The sequence below is a fragment of the Monodelphis domestica genome, chromosome 4 (assembly GCF_027887165.1).
Source record: "Monodelphis domestica isolate mMonDom1 chromosome 4, mMonDom1.pri, whole genome shotgun sequence".
Lineage (NCBI taxonomy): Eukaryota > Metazoa > Chordata > Mammalia > Didelphimorphia > Didelphidae > Monodelphis > Monodelphis domestica.
In genome coordinates, this window is record NC_077230.1 from 182074451 (window position 1) to 182095285 (window position 20835).

At 35.1% G+C, this 20835-nt stretch overlaps 1 protein-coding gene across 6 annotated transcripts in view; it reads right to left on the reverse strand.

Annotated features, from left to right (window-relative positions):
* Positions 1-20835, reverse strand: part of METTL8 (methyltransferase 8, tRNA N3-cytidine) — a 103298-nt gene that overhangs the window by 58005 nt on the left and 24458 nt on the right. For 4 of the 6 annotated variants that reach the window (XR_001629973.2, XM_007494358.3, XM_056793989.1 and 1 more), the window contains exon 2: positions 15839-15994. The exons of the other annotated variants lie outside the window; for them this stretch is intronic. Coding sequence is in view for 3 of the 4 variants with exons in the window: in XM_007494358.3 (XP_007494420.1) it covers positions 15839-15981 (143 nt within the window). In the remaining variant the exon portion in view is untranslated. The remainder of the gene's footprint in view (positions 1-15838; positions 15995-20835) is intronic. 6 annotated transcript variants of the gene reach the window in all.

The following is a 20835-nucleotide window of genomic DNA, read 5'->3' on the forward strand; positions in this document are numbered from 1 at the left end:
GGAGTACTAAAAACTTACAGGCCCCTAGGCTTCACTATTAAGAAAAACAATAGAACATAAAAGGCCTAAATCTCAGGCCTGCTATTACCCTCCCCCAATTCTTCCCTTCCCTAAAAATGAGCAAAGGTCAACTCTAAAATAAAGTCCAAAGTTAAGAAATACAATTTTACAAAATGAGCAAATTCTTAAAATACCTGAGTATAAAAATCTGCTATAATGACAAGAAAGCTCAAAATACAAATTAAGAAGATAATAACTTGATAACAGTTATAGGCAAAGCCTCAACTAAAAAATTACAGGTTGGACACAAGCCCAATAAGAATTCCCAGAAGAATAAGAGAAAGAGTTCTTTCAAAGGAGTGAAAAAATTATTCTAGTCTTAGAAGAATATAGAGGAAAGATTAGGAAAAGAAATGAGAGCAATGTAAGAAATTTATGAGAAAAAAAAAACAATTAACAACTTCAGAAAAAAGACACAAAAACAATAAGGAAAATAACTCCTTAAAAATAGAATGGGGTAGCTCAGTGGATTGAGAACCAGGCCTAGAGACGAGAGGTCCTAGGTTCAAATCTGGCCTCAGACACTTCCCAGCTGTGTGACCCTGGGCAAGTCACTTAACCCTCACTGCCTAGCCCTTACCACTCTTCTGCCTTGGAGCCAATACTTAGTATTGACTCCAAGATGGAAGGTAAAGGCTTAAAAAAAAATAGAATTGGCCAAATTTTAAAAGGCACAAAACCTGATTAAAGAAAATAATTTCTTAAAAAATTAGGATTAGTAAAGTGGAAACTAATGATTCTATGGGACAACTTGAAAAAACTGAAACAAAGTACAAAAACTGAAAAAAAATTGAAGAAAATGTGAAATATATCATAGGAAAAACTGACCTATAAAATATATCAAAAATATAAAATTCAAGAATTATTTCACTACCTAAAAGTTATGATAAAAAAGGAGCTTAGATATCATATTTCCAAAAATCAAAAGGAAAATTTCATAAATATCTTGGAACTAGATGGCAAAATAGAAACTAAAATCACTGATCATCTCCTGAAAGATATCCAAAATGAACAGTTCCAGGAATGTTATAGCCAAATTTCAGAGCTCCTAAGTCAAGGGGGAAATACTATAAGTAGCCATAAAGAAACTATTTAAATCCCACAGGGGCACAGTAAGAATCAGACAAGATTTAAACTACTATAAAGAAACAGAGGATTTGAAAAATTTCTATTTTGGAAGGCAGAGGAGCTAGGATTACAACCAAGAATTACCCACTTATCAAAACTAAGTACAATCCTAGGTAGGGGGAAATGGCCTTTTACTTTTTTTAATTAGTTAATTTAGAATATTTTTCCATGGTTACATGATTCATGTGCTTTCTCTCCCCTCCTCTCTTCCCCCTCCCAGAGCCAATGAGCAATTCTACTTGGTTATACATGCATCATTATTCAAAACCTATTTCACAATTATTGATCTTTGCTATAAAGTGATCATTTCAAGTCAAAATCCCCAATCATATCCTCATCAAACCATGTGATAAATCATGCATTTTTCTTCTGCAGGAAATGGTCTTTTAATGAAATAAGAGAAGTTTCAAGTATTTCTGACAAAAAGACCAGAGCTTAATATAATATTTGATATTCAAACACAAAATTCAAGAGAAGGATAAAAAGAAATGAGAAATCATAAGGAACTTAAGGTTAAACTATTAACATTCTTGTATGGGAAGGTGATATATATAACATATGATTGTGTGGTGCAATGTAAAAAACGCTAGACTAGGAATCAGGAAGATCTTTAAATCCTACCTTAAATATTTACTAATTGGGTACATCACTCAACCTCTGTTAATTTGTAAAATGGTGATAATAAGAGTCCCTAACCAACAGCTGTTTAGATTTACATATAAAATACTCTGAAAATATTAAAATGCTATAGAAATGTGAGCTACTATTAATGGGCATTCTTTTTCAGGCATGAGATAGTCTGGATTTTTTGCTGCCAAAATTGCTTATAGCTCTGAAATTTTGTAATTCTGCAGCTAGGTGGTTCAGTGCAAGTCCTGGAATCAAGAAGACCCATGTTCAAATTCAGCCTAGGACACTTAGTAGCTGTATAACTCTTGACAAATCACTTAACCTGCTTGCCTCAGTTTCCCCATCTATAAAATAGAAAAAATAATAGCCCCTACCTTCCAGGGCTCTTATAAGAATAAAATGAAATAACTGTAGAGAAATAACTGTAAAACAGTGCCTAGAACATAATAAGTGCTATGTAAAAGTTAGTAGTTATTATCATTTTAAATTAAATAGAAAGTATTAAGAAAAAAAGATTATACACAAAAGGAAAATTTCTTTGAAGGCATTTTGCAAAGATTATCACACTATAAGTAGTACAGACACTTCTTAAATATCTCAACACAACATATTCCTCTTTATATGGGATTCTACCAATATAAATGGAAAGACTGGATTTTTATTCAGAAAGAATTGGGTTTGACTCTGTCTCTGGTGTTTAATAGCTTTATGACTGGGCAAATCACCTAATCTTCCTGAGCTTTGATATTCCTATCTATAAAAAGCAGACAGCAATATCTGCAATACCTACCTAACAACATTGTTGTGAAGCCCCAAAGAGATGATAATTTACATAAAGTATTTCAGGAATCTTAAAGCATAAAATGAATGTCAATGACAATGCTAGTGGTAATCATCATCATTATAGTTTCCTCTTCCTCTTTTAATAAGTTCAGAAAGTACTGGGATAAGTTGCTATCCTACTATTATTTCTTTATATTAAATGTTCTACCTTGTATTTTATAGGTGGGGGGGAAATACTATTTTTTTTGCTTCACTGATGAATAAAAACATTAATTCATAAGCTCATCCTCTGCAGGTGTACATAGGACATCCTCTTACAACCCAAGAAGCAGACCATATAATAAGGATATTATTTACCTACATAATTTTTATCTTTTCTGCTAGATCTATATTTTGAAACTTTCTGTTTTATCTATCTTAGCAATTGTGAACATTTCAGCAAGTGACATTTATTAAGAGTACTATTCTTATTTCAAATATGGAATTATGAATTGCATGATAGCATATATATAATCTAATGTCAAATTGCTTACTGTCTCAGGGAGGGAGAGAGGAAGAGAATTTGGAAAATAAATGTTAAAACTGCTTCTACATGTAATTGGGGAAAACCAAAATATTACTAAAAAAAGAACACTTCTTAAATCTTTTAGATCAATGTTATAACCAGGATATTGTGGGCAACAGTTTAATTTGTACTAATGCTTCAGTTCCAGTAGTTTACTAATTTTTCTAGGCTACTTTAAGGTCTATGTTTATAAGATAGGGAACTGTTATCTGTTAGTCCATGAAAGTATAGCTGGTTTCTGATAAAATATAATTATAATCACCAGGTCATGTCTTGCTAGGTATTCAATAGGTACTAAAATTTGATAGCCTGCCATAATGTATTGCAGTTTTTACCATTTCCTTATATATTCCAAAAATGACCTAATAGCTTTTAAGTTCTTTAAGAATAACCCTTCTGTAATTTTTGGTGGCAATGACTACTATTAAAATGTCATCATAAATCCCATTTCTACAAATAAATCTCCTTAACTCAAAATATTTGTTCAATGCTTTGAGCCCATGTGGATGTTGGCAAGGGAAGAGTTTGATTCCATTTTGGATCTTAGGCATTTCAAAACCTCCATCTGGAAGTAAAACACTTCCAGTTGCACTTGAGAACTTGAATGTCATTTACCTATTATCAGCTTTTACTACTGCTTGGTGAAATGATATCTGCTTCTTGGGAAAGTACTTCTATAATTTTATCAGATGCTTTGAGAATATCTATCAATATTCTCCTTTTCTTTGGTGAGAAAAGTACTCATTTTTCACTCTGCTTTAAGGTTAAAGCTCCTAAATTTTGTTGATATACAGGTATTTATTAGGATACTTTTCAAATCTCTTATGATCTTTTCTATGGTTCCAAATGTGTATAAATTAAGATTAATATTGTGTAATTAATTGTCTTACACATGTTTTTCCCATTGAATTTTGACTTCAAGATGCCAGTGAGTCTCTTAACACATTCAGAGGCACAGTATTCTCCACTGAGCATCCTCAATGTATCTTATTACAACTTTTATCCACTGGTTCAATTTGACTTCAGTATTCAAGCTCAACACCTTCAGTCTCTATATTCTCCTTTGTGTAAGTTAAGAATTTCCAAATGACAGCATGGCATCACTGGAGAAAGATTCTAAAGATGAAGGTATATTACTTAAACTTTAGGGAGAGATGAGAGCAGTGAAGCCATATATAGCTTGATGTTATCCACGTACACCAAATTATTATTATCTAAGCAACCAGAAAATTCTGCTTGTGAAATGTCAGACAAAATGATGTAAGGGAGTTAATTAAAAACCAAAAAATGGCAGCCAAGCCTAGAGAATAATGGCAGATTTGTATATGAAGCTGGTGGATTCATTCTCCCTACTTTGCCGTCTCATCACATAGGTAATAGGATCAATGCAGATTCTGCTCAATTTTTTATACTTCTCATATCTATAATATAATAAAATGACAAGACGTGGTTGCTGCACAATCCTGACATACCTTCAAAATCATTAAGAAAGATTGTATCTACTGGATGCTGGGAGGACAGGGAAAACCAGGGCATGTGGTATCTGGCTGTTTTTCCTTGTGTAAGCAGCTGCAATAGCTATTGTAGGGGAGAGCTCTCCCTGTTACTAGGTACTGAACGCTAGCAGCAACCTGTTCGTTTGCCATAGTCTATGTTAGCAATTATTCCTACCTAAGTAAGCTTGTATACTAGGGGATATATAAGTTGCCTCATGCCTACAGGTTAGCTGGCTCTCCGGTATGAATCAGTTCTAGTCACATACTCTTATGTTCCAGTCAAACTGGCCTTACTGTTATTCTCTGTACATGAAATTCTACCTACACAATGTCTGGAACGCACTATATTCTCACCTCCAGCTAGCTCATAGAACCCATACCTTATGTCAAAGCTCAGTTCAAATGTAACTTCTTATAGGAAGCCTCCACTACATACCACTGCCCTCCCTCTGAAAACTACATTTAATTTTACATGTGAATATTATTTCTTTTAACAGAATATAGACTCCTTGGGGGCATAGATTATTGTCTTTGCTCACTGAGAATCTATAGAGTACCTGGCACATAATAGGTATTTAATAAATCTTTATGAATTGGTCCAAATTGTTTTCAATGATGATTACCTTTTTTTGCTATTTCCAACAGAAACTTGCTTCCCTTCTTTAAAAGGTGCTACAGTTCTACCTTTGTTCATATGTGTGTGTGTGTGTGTGTGTGTGTGTGTGTGTGAGTGGGTGCTTTATTGTTCCTTTTTATTCCTTGCTTGCTGTCTTCCCCAGAAAGGAAGTAAGTCCTGAGTGATAGATTATCCTTTGCCTACTTCCTATTGCTCCACTACACTAAGTTTCTATGATCATTTCAATAGAATGTAAGCTTCTTGAGGGCAGAGTCTGTTTTTGATTTGTCCTTATATCTCATAGTGCCTGGCACACAGTGGGCACTACAATGCTTGTTAAATTGAACTGATTTCTGTCTATAATAATATTCTACTCTGCGACTAGATATAAACATATAACATGTGACTGTACTTTATTTTGCTTTATCTTCAAGTTGGATATATCATAATGATTATAATCTCTCCTGATTGCCATTGGGGCTCTTGTCAGCAATGTGAATAATATACATATTAATTTTAAGCGGTTTTGCCAGTGCTCATCAGAATCTTTCTGACCTTCCCCTATCTATCTAAGAAACTCATGGTCTGTGCATCTTCTCCAAACTTCCTTTTTCCTCATGAGAGTTCTACTTTGAAATCCACATGGGGCCTTTTCATCATTTGTGAATTGTTGGTATATCCTCCTTCCTCTTGTTCAGCTCACCCTATACCCCTCATGTTTCTTTCCAAAGTTGATATATTGGCTGGGAAATAAACTGAGTTAAAATGCTTGGGAAGCAGTTATATATACCTGCACACACACACACACACACACACACACACACACACACCCTATACACCACACTAAGTTCATGGAATATTCTAATAATAGTCAATATAATCTTAATTTTAAGATTATTAATTTTATTAATAAATTAATTTTTATTTATTTATTTTAAATTAATTTTTAGTTTTTAATTTATTAATAAATTAATGATAAATTAAAATTTTAATAAACCTATATAATATGTTTATTCTAGATATTTCTATTTTATTTTATTCTAGTTCTTTGAAGACATATGATATACAAGAATATCCCCCTTAAAAGACTTTGTACAGTTTTAAGAGAGTAAAGTTTAATACATCTATGGAAAGTTCCATTTAGATGAAAGTTGTATTTACACTTTCTATCTTCTCTGGAGCTGAGCACAGTTTGGTACACAATAGGATCCAACAAACATTTATTAAGTATCTTTACTGCATCAAGTTCTCTACTAGGTCACGGGGTAACATTTTTTGCAAAGACGTAAAGAAGCTCACAATCAAATATGTCAAGGAGATAATACAACATAGAATATGAAAACAGGCAAAAAAGAGATCCATACTAAGTACCTTGGGAAAATTTGAGGAGGGGAAGAGAGACAGAGACAGAGACAAACAGAGAGATGGAGAGAGACAGAGAGAGACATAAGACAGAGACACAGAGAGAGAGAGAGAGAAATCACCTTTAGTTGGAGGAATCAGGGAAGTCTCATGGAAAAGAAGACATGTAAACTGAATCAAGAAGAATTTCAACAAATAGAGGTGTGAAGCAAGTATATTCTGGGCATAGAGAGATGGACTTCAGGAATTCATAAAGCCAGAGAGGGTAGAATGAGACTGAACATTAGCTGAGTCTAATTTGTCTGGGACATTGCATAAATAAAGAGGAATGGTATAAAAGGAGGCTGGAAAGGTTGGTGAACCAGATGGATGGAAGGCCTTAGAGGACAAACTATTTTATACTATAAGTGTTAGGTAGATACTAAAATTTTTGAGCAAGGGATTAATGATCATGTATTTGAAAGATTTTTTTGATTGCAATGTTGACAGAATAGAGGAGAGAAAGATTAGAGGCAAATTCTTATTTATTTGTGAAAACCAACTGCAACTTTTAGTTAGGAGCACTTCATTTTCCAACTATTCACCCTAAAGAGGAGTACAATGTAAATCATGCTTAAATTGATAAGAAATATTATCATGACATGAGAAAGTATACTTTTATTTATAGAAAGGGTCTGGCTTTACTTTTAGTCTAAATGCAGAAGAAATTTAATTGGAGCAGTAAACAGTACAAGTTCCCTCTAGGCAATCCTGTGTTTTGATGTCTTACTTAAAAAGGGTAAAAAATATTGTTTTATGCCTGGCTTGAAGGAAGAGATATGAGAAGATGCCTCAACTCCATCCATTAAAGCAGGAGTTCCAAAATTATTCTGCATTGCATATATTTGCAGGCTTTTTGAATTATACTGATTTTTTTCTCTTCCTATTTTTTTGTCTTAAAAATATTATTTGTCCTGTGGGGTGGCTTTCTGCAAAGAGAAGGGATGCTGGATGAAATTATGGTGATATAAGAAAACAAAAGATAATAAAAACTTAAAAGACAAACTCCATTGCTCTGCTTGATGTTTACATCAATTAGGATATTACATGTAGGTTTCTCTGATAAGCATTAGTTTATTTTAATAAGCAAATGCAAATTACAAATATCTAATGTAAACTATTTGGATTAAAGAACATTGTCCTTCTCATATTATCTACAGAACTTAAAAATAGGTTCTTGCCTAGATTCATTCTCCCACAAATGTCAAGGAAAGGTCTGACAACTGTATCAGGTGACTAGTAAATTAAATATCAATGTAATAAAATATTCATGCCAGACAGAAGGAAGTTTACTGGTTTCAACACATGACCAGGTTTCAAGAATCCTAAGACTTCTAACATTCTGATAATTTGGTTAGCATTTGGTCTAAAGATTCTGAAGAGCTCCAAGATCAAATATATTCTAAATCAAAACGAGATCTTGTATAATTTGCAATGTGACCATGAGTGAGTCTCTGTCTCAGTTTCCTCATCAACAAAACTGGAACAATAAATCTCAAAATAGGGTGTAATTAAAGTATTTTTAAATTGTAGCCAACTGGGATTAGCTATGACAGGAATGTACATACTTTTTGTTGTTCAGTTGTTTTGGTCATGTCTAACTCTCAGTAACCTTATTTGTGGTTTTCTTGGCAAAGATACTGGAGTGGTTTGCCTCTTCCCTCTCCAAATCATTTGACAAATAAGGAAACTGAGGCAAAGAGGGCTAAGTGACTTGCCCAGGATTGTACCACTAGTAAATGCATCTGAGACTAGATTTGAACTTAGAAAGGTGAGATTTCCAGACGCTAGGATCTGGCACTCTATTCACTGTTGCACCTAACTGTCCCTTTAATACATTTAGTCAACTTCAATTAAATTGCCTACATCTGCTATTCATAGTTAATTTAGTGTTTTAGCTCACTGTTGTCCATTTATACTCTTAAGAACTTTGTTTGGATATCCAAAAAAGAAGGGTTGTTAGGTGACAAAATGGATATAGCACAAACTTGGAATCAGGAAGATCTGAGTTTAAATCCTGCCTAAGACACTTACTAGCTGTGTGACTTAGGCAATTAACTTAACCTTTGCCTACCTCAGTTTCCTTATCTGTAAAAATAAGAATAATAACAGCATTAACCTCACAGGGTTGTTAGGAGGATCAAATGATTTATTTAACATATACATGGCACTCTGCAAAACTTTAAAGTACTATGTAAATGTATTGTTATTATTATTTGAAATGGCTGTTTTCTTAGCAGGTGCATTACCTTAGTTATAATACACATGTATTAATGATCTAGATGTATAAATAGTGATGGTCCATTGTGATCCAGTGGTGAAAAGTCTGGGTTGGAAGTCAGAATCTGGGTTCAAACACAGGCTCTAATATTTAATACCTGTATGAACATGGGAAAATCATTTAATGTTTTTGTTCCCCAAAGGACTAAGTGGATTAGATGGACTCTAAGATCCCTTTACCTTTAAATCTATGTTCATCTTTCCTCTGAAACCTAAGGCAGAACTGGCCCAAGGAAGCTGTTACTTCCTTATTTTCTCAGCCCCCAACCACAGCTGCCTGGCTCTGCCCTGACCCCCTGGGTGTCTCCTCCTCTTTGGAACAAATGGAAGCTGTGTGTACTTGGTGGGGCAGACAGACAGGATGCCAGAACAGGGTATCCATGGTGAGAGAATATGGGGGTGAAGGGTAAAAAAATGTATTCTTACTATATTTAACTGGAATTTCAAAAGAAAATTCCACATAAGAGTTTCGGAAACACAGTAGAAAAACATATGATCAATCACATGGTTTGACAGATATGATTGGGGTTTTGGCATTAAAAGATCACTCTATTGCAAATATGAATAACATGGAAATTGGTTTTGAACAATGATACATGTATAACCTAGTGGAATTGCTTGTCAGCTCTGGGAGGGGGGAGGGAAGAGGGGTGGGAAAAATCAAGAATCATGCAACCATGGAAAAATACTCTAAGTAAATAAAAAAAATTTTAAAATGCTTACTAAAAAAAAGAAAAGAAAATTCCCCATAGAGACAAACAGTATTTAGATTCCATAATATTTTGTTCAGTCATTTTTTAGTTGTATCTGACTCTTTGTGACTCCATTTGGGGTTTTCTTGTGGCTTGTCATTTCCTTCTCCAGATCATTTAACAGATGAGGAAACTGAGGCATAAGTGACTTCCTCAGGGTCATAGATCCAGGAAGTATTGGAGGCCTGATTTTAACTCTGGAAAAAGTCTCCCTAACACGAGGCCCTCTTTGCACACTATATGGCATCGCCTAGCTGCCCTCCATAGTATTAGTTCAATAATATTATTCAGTAAATAGGCTTTTTGAATCTGGCCACCTTATTGAAAATTTTTTATATAAAACCCCCTGGCTAACAAATAAACTTTCACCATATCAACCAATCATTAATTTGGAAGGGTGTGTAATTAACAGTAGGAGAAAAGAATGCTAGATTTGAAATCAGGAAGACACAACTTTAAATCCTACCTCAATCACTTACATAATTTTTGATAGCTTACATTTTTTTTAAACCCTTGCCTTCTATTTTGGAACCAATACTGAAGAGCGGTAAGGGTAGGCAATGGGGATCAAGGGACTTGCCCAGGGTCACACAGCTGGGAAGTGACTGAGGCCAAATTTGAACCTAGGACCTCCAGTTTCTAGACTTGGCTCTCAATCCACTGAGCTACCCAGCTGCCCCCCTTACATTTATTTTGAAAACTATGTGCTCACATTGGAAATGGCTTTGGGGCTTATAAATTTGAATGAAATCCTGATGTATCTTGAATATCCGATTTTTATCAGAGATTGATATGAAATGTAAATATTTTTCTCCTTAAAACAGCTTTTCTTATTCTAGCCTTCTTGTTTTTGCTTATGCAAGAACATAAATTTTGTGTAATTGAAACCATCTATTTTATATTTTATGATTAATCATATCTCTCCAACAATAATCTGAATGGTACCCCGCTGCCAGTCTCTTCTAATTTTTTAATAATATGACCTTTCACATTAAGGTTTATTCATTTGGAACTTATCGCTGGCATATAATATCAGACAAAACCTAATTTCTACCAGTTTTCCAGTTTCCCCAACAGTTCTTATCAGGGAGTCTTTGCCTGGGTAGTTTGTGTTCCTGGCTTTATGGAACATGAGGCCACTTTGTTTGGCTGCTCCTGGATTTTGTTTAACTATTCTGTTCCAATAATCAGCTTTTTTATTATTTAACCAGTATTAAATAGTTTTATGATTACTGTTTCATTACATAGTTTGAGATCAGGCAATACTAGACTCTCCATCATTCTTACATCTTAAAAAAATATTTCTCCTGAGATTTTTTTTAGTGTGTTTTATAATTATTTGTGTAGTTCTACAAAGAAGTTTCTTGGCAATTTGATTGGTAAGGCACTAAATCTTTTCATATTATTTTCCTTTAACACAATTTTCACAAAATCATTCCTTAGTCCTATATAGAAATCCATAGATTTCTACTGACTGCCATATAAAGTCCAAGCATCCTGCTAGGCTGACATTCAAGGTCCTTCATAATGAGAGTCCATAGGTCTACCTTTCCAAGCTTCATCTGTACAACTCCACAATATGAATTCTCTGCTGCAGTCAAGTTGGTCTATTCACTCTCTGTCCCCCAAGAACAAACCTTGAGCATGTCTAATTCTAATGTCATTTTTCAAGGCCAAACTCAAATCCCACTTCCTCTGTGGAGTTTTACCTTGCTACTACTTCCACTCATACTACCCTCTGCCCTCTCTCAGCTTCTACAATACCACTGACTGGGCACATATATTGCCTTATATTTAAAAAATTTTTTTTTCATCTATATGTCTCACTTCTCCAATGTCTTACCTGCAGTGACTACCTTATTTAGTATTTTTCACTGCCATATTGTATATAACACAGTACCTTACATGTTCCAGATGTTAAATATTTAATTGTGTTAATTTACAAAAGAAATATTCTACTATAGGATTCTTGTATATGAACTCTCTAACTGACATATGATTTCTTTTTTCTGTCTTACACTTTGTATTTTAATTCAATCAGCTCTCTACACCAGGGAAAATATTGACATTTGATCTTTATTTAGATTCCAGAATGGCCTCCTAACACAAGTGGCAGATTAATATTTAAAACTGGCACACATACAAAGGAAAACTATACTGTAGCAGCCAAGCAAGCCTCCACTGGCCTTACTCTGTAACGCTGTCACATAATGTACTTTCTTAATACAAGGGCAGTCGTGTAATGATGAATCATCATTACAAGTAACTGCGTAAGTTGCTTAAGTGGAACAAAGCTTTGGGCTGTGCCTCCAAAGTGTTTTAAACTGGTCATATTTTTCTGTCAGTGTCCAATAAGTATACTAAGTAATCATTTAAAAGCATTAAGGAGTAGACTTAAGCACTTGTTTTCTAATATGGGGATATCTACCAGGCTGTCAGAAGGGGAGGGGGGAACCTTTCTTATGGCTCTGGACAATAAGGAAAGGATATTTTCTTTTTTTAATACAAGCAACAAAGATCTCAAGTTACTCTGGCTATAACATAAGCAATTCTTCATTGCATAGAATGTCAGAGGTAGTTGATGGATTTGACTGAATTTTGACTGAAATCCCCCCTTTTATTTTTGTTCTTCATTATAAGGAATGGTTCACTAGGTGGGGGGGGGGGATATAACAGAGGGAAATAAGGTGAAGTAAAGACAAGAGCTATCAATACATTTTTAAAAATTAAAAAATCTAAGAAAACCAAAAAAAAGATAAATACAGAGCAATAACCTCATTCAACTAAATATATACTTTTAAATACTGTACAAAAAAGTTCACATTTGTGTTGGCAATCCTTTTTTTGTTTCTTTGTATATGAAAACATGTGTTTGTTGATGATTAAGCTTACAATAAAATGAACTCTCTGAAAAAATTAAAACAGTAAGCTAATGTCATTAACTTAATTTAGGGTAAATATTAGCTGATTGTGTTTCACCAGAAATATAAAGGTGGTGCTTTAAGAAAGGGAAGTAGAGTTAAATCAGCAAAGAAATAGTATTTTAATGTCTAAAAGATAAATGAAAAAGAATGCCAGACCTTGTAGATAAAATCCTGAACGGGGAATCAAACGTGTGTAGATTACATGACTATAACCACAGAAATTAGCACAAAGTAATTTTCAGATTAACTTGAAGTCTGTAGAGGAAGATGGGCTACTGATGATAACAATAGTAATAACGATAGCTAACGTTTATATAGCACTTGCTATGTGCTAGGTACAATGATCATCTCATTTGATCCACAGCACAATCCTGAGAGGTAGATGCTAGTATTATCCTGTTTTGCCACTAGGGAAGCTGAGATAAATATGGTAAAGGACTTTCCTAGAGTCACACAGCTAGTAGTGCTGAGGGCTAGATTTGAACTGAATCATCCTAGGGGTCAGTTACTCTATCCATTGACTGACCTCTGTACTTTGCATACCTAAATGTTTAAGGAGAGACTATATTAGCAGAACCAGGCATATTTATTTATATAGCAATTACTTTTTCCTGGATACAAAAATATTTATTTACATTCGAACCTTGATCCCCAACTTGACCTCTTTCCTGAGAGCCAATTTTGAATTTCCAAATACTTGTCATTCTACATTTATAGTGTTCTTTCACCAATTCAAACTCAATAAACTTTAAACCAAATGTCTTCTAAAAACGGGTTCCCCTTCCTGAATTCACCACAGATTATAACAACTGATATTTATAGAGAGAAAGGGGCTAGTGCTGTAATTTTATGGATATAGACAGGGAACTCCCTAAAGGAGAAATCAGCAAAGAGCTTGACATACATTACTTCTTCTGAATCTCAAATCACTCTTAGAACTAGGTAGTGTAGGACTGATTGTCCCCATTTTACAGAGATGCACCTGAAGATTGGACAAGTAAAGGGACTTGTTCAAGGACACTAAGGTCCTAAGTGTTGGAGGTTATATTTGAATGCAGGCTTTCCAGATTTATGCCAAGCTACTGTCATTGTTTTCCTAACCATCCAGGCTCAAAACCTAGAGTCAGTTAACAAGTTTTTATTACTATCTGCCAGGCACAATGCTAAAGACTGTGGATACAAAGAGAAGTAAAAAACAAGGTTCCTACCCTTGATCAAGTAGGGCCTCAAGGAATTCCCATTCTATTGGAGAAGATGAGTAAGTAGCTATATACAAGGTATAGATACAAGGTAAATAGGTGATCTCAGAAAGAAGGTAATCCAGAAGTTCTTAGGCCAGGGTCTATGAATTTTTTTTGTTAATATCTTGACAACTATTTCAATATAAAGAATTGTATTTGTAATATCTGAATTTTATTTTATGTACTTAAAAACATCATTCTGAGAAGGGGTTTACGGGGTTCACCAGAGGGTGTCAGAGGAATCCACGCCACAACAAAGGCCAAGAGTCCCTGCTCTATGGCCTACAAATGCTATTTAGTTCTCTCTTAAATTACCCTGGGGGAAATCTCAGTCATTCAAACCTAGTTGGGCTCTTCCTTTTTCATCAATCCTGTACAACAGAGTCAGATTAATTTTCCTAAAGTATTGTTTTTATCATGTCATTTTTCTGCTCACAAACCTCTTATAGAGCTCCTAATTGCCTATAGGATAAAATTCAAACATCTTAGCCTGGTATACAAGGTTGACCAGCCGATCCAAATCACTTACCTCCTTCTATTTCCCTAATCCAGTAATAATCCAGAAAAAAGGGGGCAGCTGGGTGGCTGCCAGACCTAGAGATGTGAGATCCTAGGTTCAAATCTAGCCTCAGACACTTCCTAGCTGTGTGACCCTGGGCAAGTCACTTAACCCCCAATTGTCTAGCCCTTACCATTATTCTTCCTTGGAACCAATATATGAGTGTTGATTCTAAGGCAGAAGGTAACAGTTTAAAAAAATAATAATCTAGAAAAAATAATTTCCCTAAAATTATCCTCTAATCCAGTCCTATGGACTCACACATGGTTCTCTTAATACACCTTATAGGCTTTCTCATTTTCATGCTTTGGTTCATCCCATTCCTGATCCTAGGAACACTCTCTTTCCCATTTATCCCTACCTATCCAAGTTATATCAATGCTTCAAGATCCAGATCAAGTTTTACCTTCTCCCCAAATGGTAGAACCAAGGATGGAAGCTTTCTTCTTTATCTGGGTAACTAGCATGGTACAACATAAACAGCACAAGGCATGGATTAAAATCCAGCCTCTAATACTATCTATGAGACTTTGAGCAAGTCACTCAGCCTGCTAGAGTCTTAGTTTTCTTACATGAAAAATGGGGGTGGGGGAGGCAGGTTGAACTAGATGGCCTCTGAGAACCCTTCCAGATATATATGTCATCCTTTGAACTCACTGCATTTATTGTTACTTTTAACACTTAGCATTTCCTACTTTCCTGCCATCTATCTATATGTTCTGAATTAAGACTATAAATTTAAGAGCAGAAACAGTATCTTATATTTTTTTGGTTTCAACTTCAGTGCCTAGTATGGTGTCTGGCACAAAGTAGGGCTTCAATCAACGTTCACTGATATGTGTATGACAAAGAGGGGGATGTGGAGGAATTAACACTGGGGATGCCTAACTAGGATGAAGTCTAATGGTCCATAATGATTTAGTAGGTGGATAAGTGAAAGAAGGTGAATCTACAGCTAACAAGAAAGGAATGTTAGGATCCTCATATCCCTAAAACTGCTAACCACAGAGTTTTACCTTCTCAATCTTGCTTTATGAGAGGAATCAGAGTTCAAAAGACAGAGTTCCCTGGGAACTAACCTTGCCTTTAGATTCAGAGTGATAATGGTTATCATATATAGTGCTTATTATGGGCCCAGCACTATATTAAACACTTTATAAATATTATCTCATTTGATTCTCACAATAAACCTGAGAGGCAGGTGCTATTGTTATCACCATTTTACCAGATGAGAAAAAAGACAAATGGGAGCCCAAGACCACACATTCATCAATGATTTTTGGCCTCTAAATGATGGTATTTGGTCAGTTATTTCCCTAGACTTGGCTACCCCATATAAAAATAAGAATATGACAATTAATTTTTACCACCACTGAGAACATCAAACTTAAATAACCACTCACCACATGTTGTGTTCGTAAACTTTGGCTGGATCTGCTAAAATCCGTGATCCAAGAGGCACAGCTGGCCGATCATTACTTTGAAACCTTACCCACATCCTTCTTTTCCTTAGACTGGAAGCCCAAAGTCTCTGAATTGCATTCATTTTAATTGGACACCTGGGAAGTTACAAATGATTCATTATTTGATATTTATTAAATGCTGCATAGAGGAGGTAATAAGAACAGTCTCTGGGTTAAGGTGCTTTACTGATATAATAAGAGAAACATTTTAGGTAGATAACTGAAAAATTATTTCAAAAGTTGAAGGAAAACATCACTGCTTCACTTCACAGTCATTCAAGCTTCTAAAGGCTGGAACAGGGAGCAAGAAAAGGAGGGTATGACATTGGTTTATACTCTTTAATAGACTTGGTTGGCTATTTTTATTATTTTATAGATCATGACCAAAGAGTATGTGAACAAAATTTAGATATCACTTATTAAAAATGTTTTTATGTGAGCTTTTGGATGAATGACTTTGTTATAAAAATTCCAGACAAACACTTTTCTGAGGAATATTTCCTCTGCATCAGGACTGAAAAAACAAATATAGTTATAGTAAATAGAAAAGCCAATCTATTTGGTTTCATTCCCCAGGCTGAGTTGGAGGATGAAGACAATGTAGTCTAATATAATAAATGCTATATATTGAGCCAGAATCGTATGAATTTTTAGTTTTATCTATATTTTGGTTGATGTTTTTAAAGTGTGGTAGCTATATCAGAACTATAAGATGGATTTCATTATACAGACCAGTTATTATCAAATATAGACTGTTCTACAACCGCAACCAGGACCCTAATCCTGATAAAATATCTCATGAATATGAGCAAAAGGGAACCCAGTGACAGGAGGGGTAGATCAGTAGCCACTCCTGGAAAAACAAATGTCAAGTATAGTGGGTCCGCAGCACCATCTTAATTTCATATTAGCAAGCATCTCCCTGAAATTAAACTACACAGACCTAAAAGGCTACTCAGAAGAGCTTATTAGTTTTAACAGAAATCCACCACTGCTGAGTGTTTCACACTGATCACTCATTCATTGCAGAATTTTTGCCTAACACTATAAGCTATCAGCAAGAAATGGAGATGCTAAAAGGTATGTGTACAAAATATACACTAGGAAACTCTAGAGCCTGATTAGGCACTAAAATAACATTTACTATATGCATTTCTCCACCTTACTAAAAGTCAATGTGCTTAAGCAGTAACAATTCTAAACTGAACAGGAAAAATCCCCCAAACATTTAGTAGTGCTTCTAAACAAAAATCTAATCTCTTCTCTCTCTCTCTCTTTTAATGCTATAATGTGGTTACTTAAATATATATACATTCATGGCTCCATTCAAATGTGACTAGCAATGATAAGAAATGAGATGTATAGTAGCTAATGAAGATACTGCTGCTTTTGGTTTATTTTTCTTATTCTACTTTAATGCAAGCTTTTCCTAGAAGGAAAATGGAAAGCTCCACCTTTACCCTGATATGTCTTTGTTCTTTCTTTCCTTCCGAAGCTCATATATGATGGTCAAAACTCTAACTGTACAATTATTTTTAAGGGCTCCCTATGTCAAAATGTAAACATCTGTGTGCTGACTAGGACAAATAGAAAGAGACAAACTGCTTTAATATGTGCAAGGAGGTAAACACTTTCAATCCAGGATGATCAAATTAAGGGGAAATCTCAATCCTTAAAGCATTAGACCTCAGGTGTGCACACATTTATGTATATGGAGAAAGGCAGAAGATAAGGGGAGAGAAACAGAGACAGAGACACAAAGAATATATGCACACACCTTCTATTATGTTATCTTCCCTACTATAATTGATCTATAATCCTTGGAGTAGGAAAAGAAGGTACCAGAACCAGTCTAGCCATTCTATACTTCAAGAAAATGTCCAAAGGAATAGAGTCCCAGCTGGACTACTATTCTCCCTATTCCACTCCTTAAATTTAGGAGAGGAAAAAATTTTAACCAATCCTCAACTTAATAACCTCTATTTGATTAATGCAAATGACTATAGTTCTAATATATGTTATCTGCATCATTAATTTGGAACCCATCACATGCTTTCCTGTACTGTTAAATTGTCTTTTTATGGGTATGGTTTATGTCATTTCTCCAACTAGGCCTAGGAAGGCCACTGCTTGGAAGCAGTGAGGCTCCGTACCTAACACTTTTGTTGGTAGAAAGCACTAAAAAAAAATACTGGCTGACAATTCAGAAATAAAAAGCAAATAGTTGATATTTTTGTTGTGAATTTCTCCACAAAGGGCTTCCCATACAGGCTACCTAACTTTTTTCAGGTTTTTTAGGTTGACTCTCTGACTATGCCCCTATAATGAAGTGAGCAGTAAGTAGGGCATCAGAATATGTAAAAAATGTAGAACATTAGAGATGAAAGGAGCTTGGAAATCATCTAGCCCAACCACCCTCATTTTACAGTTAAGGAAAGTAAGATTCAGAGAAAGTAAGTGATTTGACCAAGGTCACATGGCTAATAAGTGGCAAAACGAACACTTGAACCCGAGTTTAAAAAATTTTTATTTTAGGGTTCTTTACACCAGTCTGCTCAGTGAACATCCATCTTATATGGCCTTCCTCCTGTCTTGAGCCCCATTTTCCAAAGGAGGAAAATAATTTCTTGTTAGATTTTGGAGGAAAGATAGCCGACTCAGTCAACAGACATTTATTAAGTGCATACTGTTTGCCAGGCACAGTGTCAAGAGCTAGAGACACAAAGAACGGTAAAACACAGTTTCTGTCCTGCAGGAGCTCACAGTCTAATGGAAGAGATGACATGCAAACAACTATATACTAAACACTATCCTACAGTGGTATTCTCTTTTTTTTATTTTTTTTTTTCATTGTAAGTTATTTATTTAGTCAGTTTAGAACATTGTTCCCTGGTTGCAAGAATCATATTCTTTTCCTCCCTTCCCTCCCCCAACCCTTCCCATAGCTGATATGCAATTCCACTGTATTATTCATGTCCTTGATCAGAACCTATTTCCATGTTGTTGATGTCTGCACTAGGATGTTCATTTAGAGTCTACATCCCCAATCATATCCCCTCAACCCATGTAATCAAGCAGTTGTTTTTCTGTGTTTCTACTCCCACAGTTTTCCCTCCAAATGTGGATAGTGTTCTTTCTTGTAGATCCCTCCAAGTTGTTCAGGATCACTGCATTGCCACTAACGGAGAAGTCCATTATGTTCGATTGTGCCACAGTGTATCAGTCTCTGTGTACAATGTTCTCCTGGTTCTGCTCCTTTCACTCTGCATCACTTCCTGGAGGTTGTTCCAGTCCCCATGGAATTCCTCCACTTTCTTATTCCTTTGAGCACAATAGTATTCTATCACCACCAGATACCATAATTTGTTCAGCCATTCTCCAATTGAAGGGCATCCCCTCATTTTCCAATTTTTTGCCACCACAAAGAGTGCAGCTATGAATATTCTTGCACATGTATTTTTCCTTATTATCTCTTTGGGGTACAAACCCAGCAGTACTGTGGCTGGATCAAAGGGCAGAGAGTCTTTTATCACCCTTTGAGCATAGTTCCAAATTGTCCTCCAGAATGGTTGGATCAATTCACAACTCCACCAATTTTGCCACATTCCCTCCAGTATTCATTACTTTCCTTTGCTGTCATGTTAGTCAATCTGCTAGGTGTGAGATGATACCTCAGAGTTGTTTTGATTTGCATCTCTCTGATTATGAGAGATTTAGAACACTTTTTCATGTGCTTATTAATAGTTTTGATTTCTTTATCTGAAAACTGCCTATTCATGTCCCTTGCCAATTTATCAATTGGAGAATGGCTTGATTTTTTTGTACAATTGGTTTAGCTCTTTATAAATTTGAGTAATTAGACCTTTGTCAAAGGTTTTTGTTATGAAGCTTGTTTCCCAATTTGTTGCTTCCCTTCTAATTTTGGTTGTGTTGGTTTTGTTTGTACAAAACTTTTTTAATTTGATGTAATCAAATTATTTTACATTTTGTGATTTTTTTCTAGCTCTTGCTTGGTTTTAAAATCTTTACTTTCCCAAAGATCTGATATGTATACTATTCTGTGTTCACCTAATTTACTGATAGTTTCCTTCTTTATATTCAAGTCATTCACCCATTCTGAGTTTATCTTGGTGTAGGGTGTGAGATATTGATCTAAACCTAATCTGTCCCATACTGTCTTCCAATTTTCCCAGCAGTTTTTATCAAATAGTGGATTTTTGTCCCCACTTTGTCCCCAAAGCTGGGATCTTTGGGCTTATCATAGACTATCTTGCTGAGGTCACTTACCCCTAGTCTATTCCACTGATCCTCCTTTCTGTCTCTTAGCCAGTACCAAATTGTTTTAATGACCACTGCTTTATAGTATAGTTTGAGATCTGGGACTGCAAAGCCTCCTTCCTTCGCATTTTTTTTCCATTATTTCCCTGGATATCCTTGATCTTTTGTTCTTTCATGAACTTTGTTATGGTTTTTTCTAATTCAGTAAAAAAGTTTTTTGGTAGTCCAATGGGTATGGCACAAATAAGTAAATTAATTTGGGTAGGATTGTCATTTTTATTATGTTAGCTCATCCTACCCCTGAGCAATCAATGTTTTTCCAATTGTTAAGATCTAGTTTTAATTGTATGGAGAGTGTTTTGTAGTTGTGTTCATGTAGTTCCTGTGTTTGTCTCGGCAGATAGATTCCTAAGTATTTTATATTGTCTAGAGTGATTTTAAATGAAATTTCTCTTTCTAATTCTTGCTGCTGAGATGTGTTGGAGATATATAGAAATGCTGATGACTTATGTGGGTTTTTGTATCCTGCAACTTTACTAAAGTTGTTGATTATTTCCACTAGCTTTTTAGTTGATTCTCTAGGAGTAGACCATCATGTCATCTGCAAAGAGTGATAGCTTGGTCTCCTCATTGCCCATTTTAATACCTTCAATTTCTTT